The 18722-nt window shown below is 34.0% G+C and overlaps 1 protein-coding gene across 2 annotated transcripts in view; it reads left to right on the top strand.

Annotated features, from left to right (window-relative positions):
• LOC148950382 (V-type proton ATPase subunit D-like) overlaps window positions 1-14406 on the top strand; it is a 30487-nt gene extending 16081 nt beyond the window's left edge. For both annotated transcript variants that reach the window (XM_089091580.1, XM_089091581.1), the window contains exons 2-5: window positions 3300-3417; window positions 5312-5459; window positions 7422-7637; window positions 14324-14406. In XM_089091580.1, the coding sequence (XP_088947706.1) occupies window positions 3300-3417; window positions 5312-5459; window positions 7422-7637; window positions 14324-14406 (565 nt within the window). The remainder of the gene's footprint in view (window positions 1-3299; window positions 3418-5311; window positions 5460-7421; window positions 7638-14323) is intronic.
• The last annotated feature ends 4316 nt before the right edge of the window (window positions 14407-18722 follow it).

Consider the following 18722-nt stretch of genomic DNA (forward strand, 5'->3'; position numbering starts at 1 on the left):
TTCCTAATATAAGAAATGTGAGGGGGTTCGCCCCCTCGTCATTACCTCGCTCTTTACGCTAAAGTTCGAATTTTGTTCCAATTCTTTAAGAATGACCCTTGAATCACAAAGGCCGTTTAATTAAAATAAATGGTTCTTTTGAGAGTACTAAAAATACTTTAGCGTAAAGAGCAAGGTATTGATGAGGGGACGAACCCCCTCATATAAGTAACAATTTCTGTTTGTTTTAAGTTTTAATGTTACTCCTTACTTTCAGTTGAAAAAACGTGTTTTTTATTTAATTTCTGATTTTTTTTTTAATAATGCTGAGAAATTTAGCGCCCCCTTTTGGAAATTCTCTTCCCCCATGGAAAAATACTCCGCGGAAAGATACTCCCACTTAACCCAATCCCCCCGACCCCCATCCCCCTCCCCCATAAAAATCCCCTCTGAAAACGTCTGTATACTTACCAATAACCAATATTATATGTAAACAATGGGCAAAGTTCATAACTTGTAGTCGCTCCCCTGGGGACTGTGGGGGATTAAGTCGTCCTCAAAGACATATCTATGAGATATTTTGACTATTCTGAACAAAATAGCCATCTCAAAATTTTGATCTGGTGACTCTGGGCAAAAATGAGCGTGGGAGGGGACTTAGTTGCCCTCCAATTATTTGGTTAGTTAAAAAGGGCACTAGAACTTTTAATTTCCTTTCGAAATAGCCCTCTCGCGAAATTCTAGGACCACTGGGTCTATACGATCACCCCTGAAAAAAAAAACAACAAATAAACACCACATCCGTGATCTTTCTTCTGGCAAAAAAAAAAAAAAAATGCAAATCCTACATTAGTGCAGAAAGGAGCTTGACACCTCTACAGTAGGGTTCTCTGATACGCTGAATCTGATGGTATAATTTTTATGAAGATTCTATGACCTCGGGGGATGTTTTCCCCTATTTTTCGGAAATACGGCAAATTTTATCAGGCTCGTAACTTTTGATGGGTTGGACTAAACTTGATGAAACTTATATTTCAGATCAGCATAGAAATACGATTCTTTTGAGGTATCTATTGGTATCCAAATTCCGTTTTTTAGAGTTTTGGTTACTATTGAGCTGAGTTGCTCCTTATTTACAGTTTGTTACCACGAACTGTTTGATTAATTTTAAAGGACCGAACACATGTAGCTTTTTTGGCTCTGATTTATTCAGCTGAGTGGGCAAACAATAGCAGTACAAAAACAGTGGCCTTTGCGCGAGATTTTAAAAACTAAACACCATGGATATCAATAGTCAACTGCAGTTTATTAATAGTTGCATGATTGATCTCAACTTACAATAAGTTCTTTTATTATTAATTTTTCTTTAATTTAAAACTTCTTAATTGAATTTGAATTCTTTCAGTATTAAATTATGAAGTTCTTTTATTATTAAACATTCAATTATTACTATCATTGTTTAGTTCTTTTGATTTTCTGCTGAAGAGAAGGAAACGATTGAGGGTTCTTTTTTTATCATCCCGATGAAATTCGACGCCGTTTTTTTTTTTTTTTTTTTTTTTTTTTTTTTTTTTTTTTAAGCTCAAATTGTCGCTGGCGCTAATTTGCTAAACTGGTGCTGAAGAAAAGCTACGTTTCTCTAGCCCTAAAAAGGCTGGACAGCTCTTGCTTTTGAGCAAAATTTTCAAAACTAAGCATCATGGGCACTAATAATTAACTGCCGTTTATCATTAGTTGTATGATTGATGTGACTTATTATTAGTTATTTTATTATTAATTTTTTTTATTACGTTTTTTTAGTTTATTTAATCAAACACTTTTTTAATAAATTTTAAGCTCTTTTATTATTAAATTACGAAGTTCTTTCATTGTTAAATGTTTGATTATTATTATTATTATTATTTAGTTTTTTGATTTTCCTGCTGAAGAGAAGGAAGCGATTGAGGATTGCTTTTTTTATGATCACGATAAAATTCGGTGCCGTTTCGGTAAATCAGCACTGAAAACTAAAAAAAAAATTCAAGTTCAAATCGCTGCCGTTTTCTTTGAAATTCGGTGGCGATTCGGTAAATCTGCGCCGAAAAAAGCTATGTGTGTCCGGCCCTTAATTGTAATTTTACTTTTATGCAGGTTGGCTTTTGTAGTGGTTTTAGCTGCTCGCAGGCTCACCATATTCTCATTCGCCTTATGAAAAATGCAGTTAAAATGCAGTTAATATTTCTGGAACGTTTGACAACGTTGTTCATTCTAATGCTTTATATTGCCTTGAGTTATCTGGAGTAAATAAATTGCTCCTGGTGGTTTTATGATATTGCTGTTCTGGTACTAAAGTTTAGGTACATTAAAATGAGGATCTTTCATACCCTTATTCCTGTTTGTAAAGGGGTTTATCAACGTGCTATTTTGTCGCCCAGTATATTCAAATGCGTACTAGCTTAATGCCTACAGTCTCTATGTTTTATGGTGAAGTCTCTTTATCAGATATCGCATATGCCGACAACGTCGTAGCCAACTATTACGCCGTAACCAAAGCAGCCTAATTGAAAAATTTTCGATACTTAAGTCGTGTCTTGCATACGTTGGCATGTCAATTAACCCTTGTAAATGTGAGTTTGTATGTTTTAACAGTCGATACGAAGTGGCCGCCTTAGATCTTGAAAATGCTTATCTCCCTTGCTCCACTTCAGTTATTGGCTGGGAATTTTGTTGGGTTGTTCTCTTTCTTCTACTCGTTCAATCCTGATTAATAGAGCGGTTAAGAATCTAAGGGTAACATATGGGAAAATGTCACCTAATAAAGGAAGATTTAGTTGAAAGGATTTTTGTAGTTTGTACCACAGTTTTAGTTTTTCAGTCATTCTTTTCCTTTCTGGTCCTACCCGTTTATTTTGGAAAAAGCATTGTAGCACCCTACAAGTGGCATATTTCAGATATTGTAAGTTTTTGCTTTGTTTACCATGATGGTACTGAAACAGTAAATTAGTGGATAGGTTTGATTTTATTGATATACCATCTCAAATAAATGGTCTTACTGATGCTTTATGTGCGAAAACTTTGAATTTTATTTCTGGTTACGACCCTCTTTTGCATTGTTTCCTTCCTGAAATTGGGTAATTGTTATTATTTTTTGCTTATATTATTTGAAGTCGCTTTTGCGTTGTTTTTTGCTTTCTTTTCTTTTTGTTACTTTGTCCTTGTACTCTACATTGTTGTTTTTGATTTTTGTGGGTAATAATTTTATTATTATTATTGTATCTAACATAATGTTGTGGTGTGAAATTGAAAAAGTCAAAACTCATTAATGGTTCTCTTTATTCCAGAGCTCAATCCATGATGAAAGCACGATTGAAAGGTGCTCAAACTGGTCATAGTTTGCTAAAGAAAAAAGCTGATGCTTTACAAATGCGATTTAGAACAATTCTAAAAAAAATTATTGACGTAAGTGTCTGGTTTTGTATATTTATAACTTGATTCTTTGCTTTTTGTTCTTTTTGGACATGCAAACTTTCTTTGGCTTCTAGTCACAAAGATGTTATTTACCTTTGCTTTTTTTAAAAATAAAACAAGATGCAATAAATTTACAATCTTGAAATATTTCAAAAGGCTAATCCCCCCAAAATAATATTTCTATAACAATTATTTGTAGTCTCTTCTCATTTTACCATTGTCAGAAATGGGCAATTTTTAGTTAAAAGCTTTAAGATTTTTTCAAGCAACCATTCTACATGGTAACAACATAATTTTTTAATTGTCTATTAAACCTAGATCCTGCCTATATTGTGAGAAGCAATTGCGAAGTTTTGTGCTTAATATTAGGGAATGGTTCCAATTTTTGATTGGAAAATGTAAATACATAATGATATATGAAAAATAAATACCCTTCCTAAATAGGAACGACCCTTCCTAAATAATTGAGGAAGATTTGCTCACCTAAGTTGACTTCAAAAGTAGGTTGATTTATGTCAAAACATGTTTATGGTTGCAAAAATCTCAAAACTTACATTAGTCATAGATTAAACTTTGAGATGACTATAGTTTGCATTCACATTAAACACTGTATGCTCTAAAACTTGCATAAACTTAGGTATGAATGTAAACTGATTAATCAAAATGATACGGTTAATTTTGAATTGAAGTAAGTGCAAATACTACCTTTGTGGGTGTAAAATTAAAAAGTGTGTTCTGGTTGTCTCTTCCTTCAATGATACACACGATTTAGTTGGGCTCACAGACACACACACATAAACACACCTACCCAAAGCCTCCCCCTCCCAAAAAACAGACAAAACACTTTTCGAGGGTTGGTTGCACAGTACTTAAGCCTAAAACACAATTGTTATGGGGAAAGAATGATTTGCCCATTATATTATTCACGATTCTATCATTTAGCTGATAGTTTGTCCGGTAATTTACAAAAGACAGACGCTTATTGAAGCAACAAAAATTAACAAATTTTGAAATGAAACGAAGCAAAAAAAGAAAAAAAAATCATGTTGCTGTTATATACATTTTTTTTTCTTACCAAACTTACCTATAAGTAATATTTTCTATTGGCTTGTTTCGTTAAACATGTATAAAATGTTGAATAGAATGATGGACCATTTTATGTCCCGTATATCAGAAGGACGTTCCTCCAGATTAGCCCTAAAATTCACCCAGATCCTTTTTAATGAATTTGGGTCTGGATATGGCCTTTCTTGTGTTACGATCCCCACCCCTCCCAAAAATTCTCTTATATACATCTCCAACCATGCTTGTAATAAGCTAGCTCTAGCAGTTGAAATTATTTTAATCATTAAATGCTAGCATCTAAAAATGGCGTGTCTGTAAAATTGTGTACTGTTTAGTTCAGGAAACAATTTGTTCCTTTATATCATAAAATATTGTATTGATACCAATTTTACTACCAGTAGGTTTTTGGACCTGTTATAATGCTCTCATGATATCCCTGTCTTTTTAGTTTTTTTTTTTTTCAGGTGTACATCTACTTTTATTTCCTCTTTTCATTCTACCAGTAGGCTTATTTTAATTGTCTTTGTCTATTTTTTTCAGTTATTATGTGTTGTTCTTCCTTCTTTTTTCCACGTGCATTGTTATTTCTGTTTGATAGTGCATTACACTGTAATTATTATATTTTGTGTAAATAGGTCTATCTTTCTGAGTGTGTCTCTTGCGCGTGCATAGTTCTTAAGATACTCTTTGATGAGTTTTGCCGACTGTATTAATTTCATTCACCTCTTCACATCTCTGTGTTATTTTTAGTGTTAATCTATGAAATGTGATGGTGAAATAATGTAGTGCTTTTTCTACTCTAAACTTTGTGATTTTTTAGACCAAAGTACTGATGGGTGAGGTTATGAAGGAAGCTTCATTTTCATTGGCAGAAGCAAAGTTTGCCTCTGGTGATTTCAACCAGGATGTCCTGCAAAAAGTCGACAAAGCCAAGATTAAAGTGCGATCAAAGAAAGAAAATGTTGCAGGTTTGTCAATAAGTTTATCTATTAATATTATTTATCCAAATAATTTACCATTTTAAGAAAGAAAATTAAGTTCGAATCACACAAACGCCCTTCAGAAGCAAGTAGGGAAGTTAATAAAAAATTAACATATACAAATATTTAAAGTAAGGCATTCTCTTATTCTTCTAAAATCGGTACCCTAGATTTCTTCAAGTTACCTTTTGACTTCAGAAACATTTTGGATGGTTTTTGAGACATCTTTCTCCTGTTGACAATTTTTAACAAAAACTAAGGAGGCCCATTTACGTATTGACTTCTAATTTAGAACTGTACGTTTTGCAAGTTTTGGGTGCTGTTGTTTCCATACCACCAACAAGGGTTTCCTAAGGTTTCTTTCCAGCAACAAAACTGGCTGTTTGGGTTTGCTTCTTTAAACTCGCGTGTTGCATCGTTTTTTTCTATTTTACGAGGTATGTGTACTCCCTCATCTGTTTTTTTCTTTTTTTGTTTATTTTTCATTCGTTTTGCTTTTTCCTCTTCTATTTTTCTTTTTTTTTATTTACTTTATTTTCCTACACAACCCCAAATAGGTATATATAAAATATATACACAGCTCAGTTGGACTATATTGTTGCCGTGCATGCAATTCAACCCGCGGATTAAAGGCGGCTCGTAATTCAGGTGGCAGGAGTTGATGGTAAAAATCGTCTCATGCCGTCTGATCAAGATACATTGGTATCTTCTTCTTTGTCTTTTCCATCACTTAGATGTCTTCGTTTCATCATCATTTCTTTTATTATGCTTAATTATTTAAGACAATTAAACCTAATCATTTCTCAAGTTTATCAAGTGTATGAAAGAAAAACAACAACAAAGAAAAGTGACAAAGAAGTAATGTTGCTGATGTTTCCGTATATTTTACCAGTCGTGCTATGGGAAAATGTTCTGGGTGATTTTGTGATTCCTAATGCAGTGAATTATTCATTTTAATTTTAATTTAGTCAAACTAGCCTGAAACAAATTACTCAAATTAATTTTTTGGGAATCCTTCTGTTGGGAGTTTTTTGAAGCAGATACAAAATTGCATGTTAATCAATGTTAAAATCTAAATAAAAGCTCTTAGAATCATATAATCTCAAAAGTGAAGTTGATGGATGTGGCTCCTGAATAGCCACATCCCAGGAAGCAATTTCACCCCTTTTTAAAGCTGCAAACATGTTAGGGTTGTATACATTGGTTTCGCTTTTGAAACATTAAACTGGTAAAATTTCATGAAACGTGAGAAGAAAGCCTGTAAAACTAATAGTAGACAGGCTATTTATTTCCACATGATAAATTTATTACTACTATTGTTACAGTAGTAAATACATGCATACTTATATTGGTGGCTCAATACTCAACAAGAAAAGAAAAAGAATGGTTGACAAAGTCACAAATGGCTTCCAATATTTAACACCCTTTTTGACATAACAAAGATTAAGGTAAAGGTAAGGAATACGGCATTGGACTTCACAATTTCTACCGGCGGTATTGATCTCTGTTTAATGGCCCTTCAGCCAGGAAATACAAAGGGGGCTGGGGGCTGGCCATCCTGTGCTTTTGCACACCCTTCCTGTTTACCTTCTCCGGATTTCTCCGGATACCCATTTAGAGCTGGTTGGATTCTGGCTGAGCTTACAGAGTCATGTCGTTGACCCCAGTTCCAAATGGAATAACCAGCAACACGAGGACTTGTACCTCTGTATTCGCAGACAAAGAATTTATAGTCTAACAAAGATTAAAATCTAACAACTGAAAAACCAACGCTTTCCGTTGGGTAATCTTCAATTACATATTATCACTATTACAGTGTGAGGGAGGGATTCTTCAATCAAATGACTGATTGCTTTGTGTGAAGTTACATATAAAAGCTTGGAAAAATTCATGCTTGAAATAAACTTCGATTATCTTCTGATGTATAGTTTCCTGTCATTATTTGTGTAGGTGTAAATCTACCTGTATTTGAATCGTTCCAAGACGGCAGTGATACTTATGAGCTCACTGGTCTATCACGTGGGGGTCAGCAGCTTCAAAAACTGAAGAAAAATTTTGAAAAGGCCATTACTCTTCTTGTGGAATTGGCTTCTCTGCAAACTTCTTTTGTAACATTGGATGAAGTCATAAAAGTGACAAATCGGCGTGTCAATGCAATCGAACACGGTATGTTGATTCAATTTGAAAATTCATGCTTTTCTTATTTTTTGCTGAATTTATGACAAAGAAAAAAAACAACAACAATACATTAGCTGAAATAGATGTTGTTTTCAGTAAACCGCAAATGAAGCATCAGACTTTAGAATGCTTGAGGAGAATTTCCCCCTCTTATTTGTGGAAATTTCTGTCCGTTTAATGTTTGGCTTAATTATTTATTTTTATTTTGTTAGTTTTTAGGTTATTTTTATTTATTCATTGTCATTTCTGTTCTTTTTAGATTTGACTTCTAGGACAAGTTCTCTTTTTACATAGCCTTATACTTTCTATTGGATTTTTTTTTTTTTTACATTTTTTAAACGTAATGGGTTTCAAAGGAATAAAGTATTGTTGAAAATTTACTGTACAGATTAATGAAACCAGATTGATTGTTTTAAATGACATGATATAAAATAAAAAGAATTCCTGGAAGTTTGAGCAGTGTTTAATTTTGCTTTTAATGAAAAACGAAAAATTGTTGAAAGTATATTTTGTTTTAGTATTTCTTTCCTCTACTGAAAATCTTAGGTCCATTTTCTTCATGTTCCTGCATTTGTGCACAAAAAATTTTGTTTTCTTAATAGAAAATAGCTTTTTCCTTTTTTTTTTTTGTTTCGGATATTGTACTTTTTGACTTAACTTGACCTTTATTAAATACCTTATTATATTGTTACACAAAATTAATATGCTAACCAATTATTGTATAGAATGAAAGTATTTTAGAGTGCACAAAACATATACAATTGGCTGTTGAGTCAATTATCAAATTTTAGAAGGGGGCAAAATGTGTTTTTGAAAATCTAGAAGGGGGGCAAATTTCTCATTTTTCAATTTTTCCAGTGAAAATACCCAAAAAGGCATGTTTTAATAGCACCCCCTAAGAAGGTAGTTTTCCAAATCTAGACGGGGTATGTGCAGCCTCCGCCCCCCCCCCCCCCAATCACGTCACTAGGAATTGGTAGTTGCAAGTAGCCTACACTATTTACCACTAGCGTTTCGAAAAACTGGAATTGTAAATTTCGGTGTATGAAGCACATTCAAATAAACAAACCCTTTCTTTCCTGAGACACTATGAAGAAGATATGAGCTTTTTATTGCATTACTCTTGTGTTAGAACCTTCGTTCTTGTTTGGCAAATCTGCTTGAACCTTATTAAGCTCCTGTTTCCAACATCTATAGATCGGTCTTCTTGCGTCATTCCTAGAATATTTACTAGAAACACACCGGAAAAAGGCATTCAGCTTATTCCTTAGGCTTAGAAAAATATCAGCGTGGTGTGAAAAAGCGTGCAAAATATCACCTTGGTTGTTTACCAAATTCGTTTGAATTAATCATGTCTCTTTGTGATGATTGCAAGTGTATGTATCGTGAAGCAGCTTCACATTTTTTTGAAAATGATGATGGCAAAAATTGATTTTTCAAGTGTATTTTTTTAAAATTACTGACAAGGTAATAAGTTACATTTTAGAGCCCCTTAAGTTATGTTTGAGGGCTCATGATGGAATCTTCTCCTGAAGCAGTTACTATATTTGCAAAGCGTATAAAAAAAGGCATCGAGTGATGTGCTCACTTTTATCCTAGCGAAATCATGGAACAGAGAAAAACATTACCACTGGAAGACCGAACCCTAGGGAATGAGGCAGCGGAACCACTCAAATATGACAGCATACACCAGATTGTCATATCATCTTGTCTTTGAAGAGGCAGTTCTTGTCAAAAATTACATTTTATTTTTGTATTGTGTTTTTAATTCTTAAAAAAAAACACTCGATATAGCAATTTCCTTTCAAATAAACCCTTGAAAATATCTCTATGATGTTTCAGCGCCCCACTAACGACGATCGGAAAGAAAGAAGTAAGAATAAAAAAAAGGAGACCCATCCCTGCTTTCCGTGCAAAATAGTGATTTTTTTTTGCTCAGAGATGGACGACTGTAATTCGCCTAAATGGTGTTTTCGGCTATGGTTTTAGATGTTTTGTTATTATGGGCTAGATTTCGTTCTTTACTAGGTTGCCTCTAAGGGGGCAATCATGATCGTTTAACTCCTTGATAATGACAAGGAGCTAAACGATGAGGTCAAGACTGGCTCAAGGCAAAATAGTAGATTCTTATGCTCATGTAATTTCTGAGCTAGTCTGTAGCTATGGTACGGAATGAAGGTGTAGTTTTTAGATGCATGTAATATACTTTTCCTATTTATTTTAGTGTTCTTATATAACCAAATAGGTGTTAATTTCCGAACGACCCTCATAATTTCACGCTATTTCAAGGTCACGTTAATAAAGCCCATTTGAAGCATATAATATTTTTTGAAACTTCTAATTGATTCTGCAGATAGAATATACCATTAGACTAAACTTATTATTTACTATAAGGGGTCTGGGGGTGATTGTCTTGACTCATTACCTATTTGTGAAACTAAAAAAAAATTGAGAAAGGATGAAATAGGGATAATGCCAAGATTAAAGCTTCAAATTGAGGTAGATTCCGTTCAGGATCCCCCTGGTGAGCGTCAGCTGAGAACTTGTTGGGTTCTTTTTATGCATTCAACATGCGGTACCATCATGAATTAGTATCTCTCTGGAATGAACTTTGGCATGCTTGCAATTCTTAGAACTGTTATTCTGCTGCAGTCGAGCTTCCGCGTTCTAAATAGCAAACTGGTTTCCTGTTTATGTAATGTGTTAATAACAAGTCTTAAAATAACCTGTTATCTTGTGCAACTTGATTCTAACAGTACCATCCTTCTACTCGTTAGATTACAGTCCTTCCGTTTTGCAATCATTGGCTTGTCTTGTTTTTGCTTTCCAAATGGCATGAAATTGCTATATAACTGATTGGCCCATATATTTTTGGGATCAAGAGACTCAGATCTCTTAAACATTTTTTGGTAATTTGTATGCTCATTAGAAATGTTTATCAAGATCTGACAGAAGGAGCAAAAAAAAATTAATCGTGTGAAACGTAAAAATGCATATAATGGTGAAAATAATTAACACACCTGATTTAGTATTGCGGAATCCAAAAAGGGAAAGAACTGGCGTTTTGTTGTCACGCATAAATATGCACTCGAATGAGGTTGTCGGCGCACACATCATTTTTTGTGCAATTTTTCTACAAAAATAATCACCATTTTAAAGCCTAAAGATTTGTACTTTTATTAACCATTTGTGCTAATCAGTAGTATTCAAACAAATTCAGAGAAATTACTAACTTTTGTGGTAAGATTGTGATTTTTTCACTAAAGTTACCAATTTTCATAGTTTAACTACTAATTTTGGGTTATTTTTTTTTTTGTAGAATCAGTCGTTTCCATAGTAAGATTACTTATTTTCACGCTAAAATTTATATATTTTTTTAATAATAGAATTTTCATAATGAAGCGGAAATTACCGAATTTACGTCAAGCTTTAATGATTTTCCTAAAATCATTTCGGGACGAGATCTGAAGGTCACTCATCCAGTTCTTGGACATTTCCGAGGTTCAAATTTTAACTTGGACTCTACTGCAGTGATCCTAAAATCCTACTAATGCTCAAAAGAAAGACCACGGGCTATCTTTCTAATATCACTGCAAAGAAAGGAGTAAAGGGAAAGCTCCAATTTCTTTGGCAATTTTACCAGTTTACCGTCGCACATCTTAAGTAACTTTCAATTTTAGCCCAGCCTCGATTTGAAACTGCTATCTGCCTGCTTGCCTGCTAGAACGGAGCTTTCTGGTCGAAAGTAGAAACATGGCTCCATGGTACGAAAGCTAGGCTGCATTGGTAAATTTACTAGCGAAAATTACCCTTTTTGGCCCCAGGCAACAATTGTGTATACAATTTTCCAAAATGTAATGTCGTATTTAGTGCCCGGCTCCGCGCCGGTGCATGCATCGAACGCCGTCAACGAGAGGCCCGATCGACCGCCGTCGAAGCGTCATAACGTCGTTGGTGCGCCACCGGCTGATATTCATTGAATAGACAATTGTCTTTCGAACAGACACCAGATTAAATCCCAAATCAAACTTGAGATTTAAGGACCTCTCTATTTCAAGAGACCTTGGCATAGCAAAGAATCAATATTTCTTGAGTCCTTGCCATAGGCAGGTACACTACGAGCAGACTACGAGGTGTCTAGTCACAGGACGGGGGCTTATTTCCGACATCGACAAAAATGAATTGGAAGAAAACTAAAAATGCAGGTCTTCCTAATCACCATCTCAATAGTTGCATCTATTACACCACCTAGAAAATTAATTTTTCTCTGCTTACTCAGTCTAAATTTTTTTTTAAAACATTTCATTAGTCTTAGTATATCACCCATATACAGTGGTAACTATTTTAAATGCACAGACAATAAATAGTAGAGGCCTAATTGTAATTACAAATTTTTAGCTTGTGTATAATCTTGAAAAACAGGCTACTGCCAAGTTTTGGACTAAGGATCTTAAAATTGAAGCATCTCAATCATGGACTGATCAATTCACTGACACGTGTTGTGAAAAGGATAATCAAATTTAAATAGGCGTGGCTATAAGATTGTAGTCGGCCAATCCCAACCATCTGCATTAGGTCCAAGATTAAGAACATGCTGTCCTTGTCAAGGGAAGATACATTTTAGTCAAAACATTTGTCCAAGAAAACACAGCTTTCATGTGCTGGAGATTTTTACCCTAAATCCTCTTTCATGCAGTAGATATGATCTGGCTGTTCTAGCCACTTTCACACATTACCTCTTCCACCACTCGTAGTCGTCATACAGAACTCTGCAGTAGAGTCTACCTTCTCCCTAATGGCCCCCATAGATGACTTTTACAAATTTGCCAACTGCAACCCAAATCAATACTAAGTTCACGTTCATTTTCACTCTCCTACCCAAGAATACTGTCTCAGTTGTCATCAACAGTCACTGTCTGAACCTTTTCATTTTCATCCTTAGTGCTGTCTTCTCACCAAATCTCTTTAGAGCCTGCTTCTTTGTTTTGCTTGCTTTTGTTGCTTCATTCTTTCTTTTCCACATCTTCTTTGCCTTCCTTGTAGCAAATGTAGCTTCAATCTTGGCCTTCACTGATGTATCAGTGAGCACGTTTGTTCTGCCCTCCTTTATTCCTTGAAGTATTTTTTTCTTGGTGGTGCTGGGATGTGGTTGTACTTGTTCAGGTGTGACTATTCTATTTCAAAATGGCTGCAAAATCACAGGGCTTACTGGAAGCATTGGGTGAGAGAATCGCAATGCAGGTAGGGATGAGGCTGGAGTTTGAACCTCTGATGAGTTTGGCAATTTGCCACCGGCTTCATGGGCTAATAAGACATTTGGCTGGTCTGTATTTAAGAGCAGAGATCTTCATTGTTAAAACAACCTGGATTGAAAGGGGTTATACCTTCCAAATCTTTTCTGGATGTTTGATAGTATGAAAGCTAAGGAGAAAGATTCTCCTACCAATCCAGCTGTGATGTAAATGGTTTCAGTTCTTCTCGATGGTCACGGTTGATCGGTGAAAATACTCATTTTGATAATTAATTCTGTTAGGAATACATATCTGTTAGATATTTCAACTATTATGGAAGGGTTCTGAAATGCCACAGCCATTTCGTTTCTACGAGATATCTACTTCTCTTGATGAATAACAAAGAAGACCAGCGTCCGTCCAGCGACTCGCGAAGTTTATAACTCGTGAATAGGCCCAAATTTGTTGCAAATGAAAGCTATGATTTCAGAAAGACTGATCAAAACATAAACGTTCGCGGTCAACAATGATCGTGCCGGCGGCGCGCTGCCACTGTTGTTTTTGTCCCCATCGCTGTTGGCCTGTCCTTAGCGGCGCGGTGCCGGGTCTAGTCGTATTCATTAATCCGACCTTAGGTCCACACTTTGTGTAAAAACCGTGGAGGTTAGACCTTTAACACTTTCTGCCAATAAGCTTAAATCGGCGAACTAGGGAAATAAAACCTGGACAAAACAAAATTTTCCTCTCGCAACACAATTACCAGTCAATAATGGAATCGAAATGTCTCTCATGAGCATACCAAAATCCTGCTTTTACAACGCAACATTAGATTTCATATAGGTAGTAAATTATACAATCGCTTATGAATCAAGTATCATGTCCATACCGTGAGATCTTGAACTTATAGTACTTTTGATATTATTTGTCCAAATAGATTTTCTACTATACAAGTAAACATGTAAAAAACAAAATTCGGTACTACAAGAAAGTGTCCTTAATAAGATGTTTGAAATGCGCAAAGCTTCCTATGTAATTAATCTGTACAAAAGTAATGAAATGAAGCGACATTCTGAGCTCTTCAGTTAATAAAACAACACCAACGATTCAATCAATCAACGATTCAGTGACTTACAATAAATTAGACACATTTCAACACGAATAAAACTTAGCTATTTACCAACTCTTTTTCATATGACCAAATGCGCTTAGAACAGTCATTAAGTCGTTTTATTTGTCTCTTTTTCAATTGTTAATAAGTTTTATTTCAGCTATTCAATAATGTAAGCCCTTCCCTCGTTAATAAGACAGGTGTTTCTGTCGGCACCCAGCCATATTTTGAACAGGGGGTAGGCTGAGGTAAATTGTCCATGTTTGTGAGTTACATTGCAAATTGGGGGATATACAAAGAGACAAGCCAAGTAGTCACTAGTTCGATCTTTTTAGTTATCATTCCGAGGATAGAAAGGACCTTGGCCTACATCATCACAGAGTTGGATGAACTGGAAAGAGAAGAATTTTATAGGTAATATTATATACACTTCCTTTTATATATTGATACAAAGATTTTGGTGTTTTTTTTTTACTCCAATGTAATTATGCTTAACATATGTTTTGGGGTGATATTTGAATATTCTGTATATAATTGAATCATTTTTCATTAAGAAGATAAGGATACCTTTGGGCTTTAGAGGTCTGCACGGCATGGGGGAGGGGGTGTATAAGCCATACATAAGTATAGGCCATGAGTAGTTAACATAAAGGAGTAGAATTGAATAGTATATATACTCAGAAAGGAGTAGTATATCTAATCGAAAATTACTTTCAAAATAAACTATATTGAAAACGTTTTTTCCCTTAAAAAAAAAATGAATTTAAATATCAAATAAAAGTCCACAAACCTCCTGCCCCCTCTAGTCAGATATGTACGACCGCAAAAGGCACTAGAACACTTAATTACTACTTTTGACCAAGTTTGGTTGAAATCTCGTAAAACCCTTTCCAAGATTCCCTGATAACTAGAATTTGGGAGCCCCTTCCCAGCCCCTTGCCAACAAAGGTCGAAAAGGATTCCGATTCAACAGTTCTTGGTAACGAACTGTAAATAAAGATCAACCCATTCTAATAGTAAAAGATACTCACTAACAGTTACTAACATCAGTAAGCAACCCATTCTAATGATAAAAGATACTCACTAACAGTTACTAACAACAGTAAATTTGAATAATTTTAGAACTAGTGATGAAAAATCCACCAAAAGCGATCCGGTCTTGATGAAAATTGTATCATCAACTTTGGATGCCTACGGACTACGTGATGGAAATTTAAAATCCTTAACTACGAAAATGTGGACTGTAGAATTTTTTGTGTCGCGGGCGCGTATTTACGAGTGTCGTCCATTATAGCGAGCCAAAATTTAAAGCTTGTCATTTTATAGAAAATTGTTGAAATAAACACAAATATATCATGATGCTGTTACTGATAATGATCATTCGAGACGGCGTGAAAAGTACGGAAGAATCTATATTGAGCATAATTCTAAATGTGACAGTTAAATGGACGGAAATTGAATATAGAAAAAAGGTTTTTTTTTTAAATGAAAGTAAAGAAGGACGTCCAAACTTAAAACAAAAAGAAATTTCAGATATATGAGGTTATCGATGCCCTTCTCTAGAATATGGTTTATAGAGAGCATGATCAATAGATACAACATGTGGAAATTTTAGGGTAGAGAGTGGGTAGGAGAAATATAATAATTTCTATTCGTTTTAAGCTTGAGTTTTGCTCTGTATTTCATTCAAAAAAACAAAAAAAAAAACAGATTTACTTTATATAAACCTGAAAACCACAACTAGTAAATTAACTTTTTGTTTCCACCATGTATCGGTAACATCAGGCAATTGCTTCGTGTAAATTTCTTGAAAATAAGAAACTTCAGGGCTCAACTCCTACCCAGTGAATCAACTGGTCAATCACTACCTAGTTCCCAATCAACAGTTTGATTGAGATCCAGTTTTCCCGTCGGATAAGCTTTCTCATTCCAAAAATAAATTGACCCCCCCCCCCCTCCTGAGATTGTACCACTATGAACTTCCTAAAAATACAACTAGGATACTTATTGTTACTCCCCTCCAAGTTTGTTAAGACTTGACTATCCTTTCAGATAAATATCCTAAAGACAAGACATTGTGACATTTTCTCGCCCCTCTTTCCTCCAGTAGAGATCAGTTTGTGCTCGGGCAGCTCATAACATTACGGCGACTAAGATGCCAGCTTTACTTTAAGTTTGAGCAAGATGTAAAAATCCCATCTAGTAGATTTTCAAATAACTATGGTTTCGGATATCCCCCTCCTCTTCCCCACCAAAGGCTTTGATCATAGCCAGACTTGTTCCATTGTGTTTCTGGGCCCATTCCTTATGTGTGTACTAACGATGAGAAAATGTGATGACAGTAGAAAATTTAGTCTAAAATATAAAAATATGGTATTTTTGGATTGGCCTTTCAAGAAATTAATTTCAAGAAACTTTACAAAAAAAAGTTTTCTAAAGAAAAGTAAAGGCCATATTAAACATAAGATCAGAAGAAATAGAAACCTACAATAAATCAAACTCAAAACAACCAGAAATTACTATTAAAGAATATAAGAAACAAAAAACGAACAGAAATTAAATAAACAATCATAGAAAAAAAACATACAACAGGTACTAATATAAATGAATAAATAAATCTCAAAACGAGTAAAGTGTAAGTTGAATATGCAAATCAAGCTTAAAACGAACAAAAATATTTTGCTATTGAGGCATAAATGAAACCCAAAACGAACAGAAATTAAATAAACAATCATTGCGAAGAATAGTTACAAACAATAGTTTCTAATATAAGAGAGTAAAAAATCTTAAAACGAGTGAAACTTAAATTGAATATGCAAATTCAAATTGAAACAAACAAAAATCTCTACAAAGAAGAGTTTGGGTTTTACCTCCTTTTTTTGCTGTAAAGATCTACAACCTGCTGCGCGATTGGCGCTTTACTGAAAACTATATGTGTCTTGAACAGTCTTGAAAAGTACAAATAAAATCAAACTGAATGTTGAAAGATCATCATTTAAAGATTTTATTTCACTGTAATTTTATTTTCATTTTCAATGCTGCAATAACTGGAAAAGAAAATATTTATGGCAGTATCCAAACCCTTGTTTGCAGTGATTAATTTAAAAAACTTTCCGAAAATAAGTTTTTCAAAGAAAAGTAAAGGTCATTTTAAACTTCAGCTCAGCAGATACAAATAGCTGTTAAAATTCAAACTCAAAACGACCAGAATTACTATTAAATATTAAATGAAACCCAAAACGAACAGAAATTAAATAAACAATCATAGCAAAAACATACAACAAGTATTAATATAAATGAATAAATAGATCTTAAAGCGAGTAATGCTTAGATTGAATATGAAAATCAAGCTTAAAACGAAAAAAAATGTTTTGCTAATGAAGTATAAATGAAGCTTAAAACGAACAGAAATTAAATAAACAATCAATGCAAACGAACATGCAATATATATTAATGTAAATGAATAAATTAATCTTAAAACGAGTGAAACTTAAATTGAATATGCAAATCAAGCTTGAAACGAACAAAAATCACTACAAACAAGAGTTTGGGTATCGCCTCCTTCTCTTTGGGTATCGCCTCAATATCATTATACATCAAATATTCAGTTTAATTTATTAGTTTTTTCTAAGGCTGTTCAAGACGAATATAGCTTTACTACAAACAACAGTTTGGATACTGCACCCTTCCTTAACTGTAAATAAAAACAAAAAGCCTACTCCGTAATTGGCGTTTAACTGAAAACGAATTATATTACAAATATTTTCTTTTCCAGCTTTTACAGTATTGAAAATACAAATAAAATGACAGTGAAATAAATTCTTGAACTGATGGATCTTTCAACAATTAATATCATTATAAATCAAATATTCAATTTGATGTTTGTTATACTTTCCAAGACTGTTCAAGATGCATATAGTTTTCAGTAAAGCTCCAATGACGCAGTAGGTTCTAGACTTTTACACTGAGAGAAGAGGGCGATACCCAAACTCTTGTTTGTAATGATTTATGTTCCTTTCAAGCTCGATTTGCATATTCAATTTAAGTTTCACTCGTTTTAAGATTTATTGATTCATTTACATCAAATATCTATTGTATGTTTGTTTGCATTGATTGTTATTTAATTTCTGTTCGTTTTAAGTTTCATTTATACTTCAATAGCAAAATATTTTTTTTTCGTTTTAAGCTTGATTTTCACATTCAATCTAAGCATTAATCGCGAAAGTTCTATTTATTCATTTATATGATTACTTGTTGTATGTTTTTGCTATGATTGTTTATTTAATTTCTGTTCGTTTTGGTTTCATTTATTCTTTCATAGTAATTTTTGGTCATTTTGAGTTTAAATTTTAAAAGTTATTTGTATCTGCTTAGCTTAACTTTAAAATGGCTTTTACTTTTTTTTGAAAAACTTATTTTTTGGAAAGTTTTTTTAATTAATATGTAAACAATGGGTAAGGTTTATAACTTGCAGCACTTTCTCCGGGAACAGTTGGGGATTAAGTCACCCCTAAAGACATATTTATTAGATTTTCAACTATGCTGACAAAATGGCTGTCTCGAAATTTTGATTGGGTGACTGAGGGAAAAATGAGAGTGGGAGGGGCCAAGTTGCCCTCTAATTTTTTTTGGTCACTTAAAAAGGGCACTAGAACTTTTAATTTCCGTTCGAATGAGACCTTTAGTAGATAGTATCTATGAAATTCTGATGGCCCTATAGCAATTCCTATGTTA

Source organism: Artemia sp. Qi Xiang Cuo, chromosome 7, assembly GCF_049724085.1.
Source record: "Artemia sp. Qi Xiang Cuo chromosome 7, ASM4972408v1, whole genome shotgun sequence".
Lineage (NCBI taxonomy): Eukaryota > Metazoa > Arthropoda > Branchiopoda > Anostraca > Artemiidae > Artemia > Artemia sp. Qi Xiang Cuo.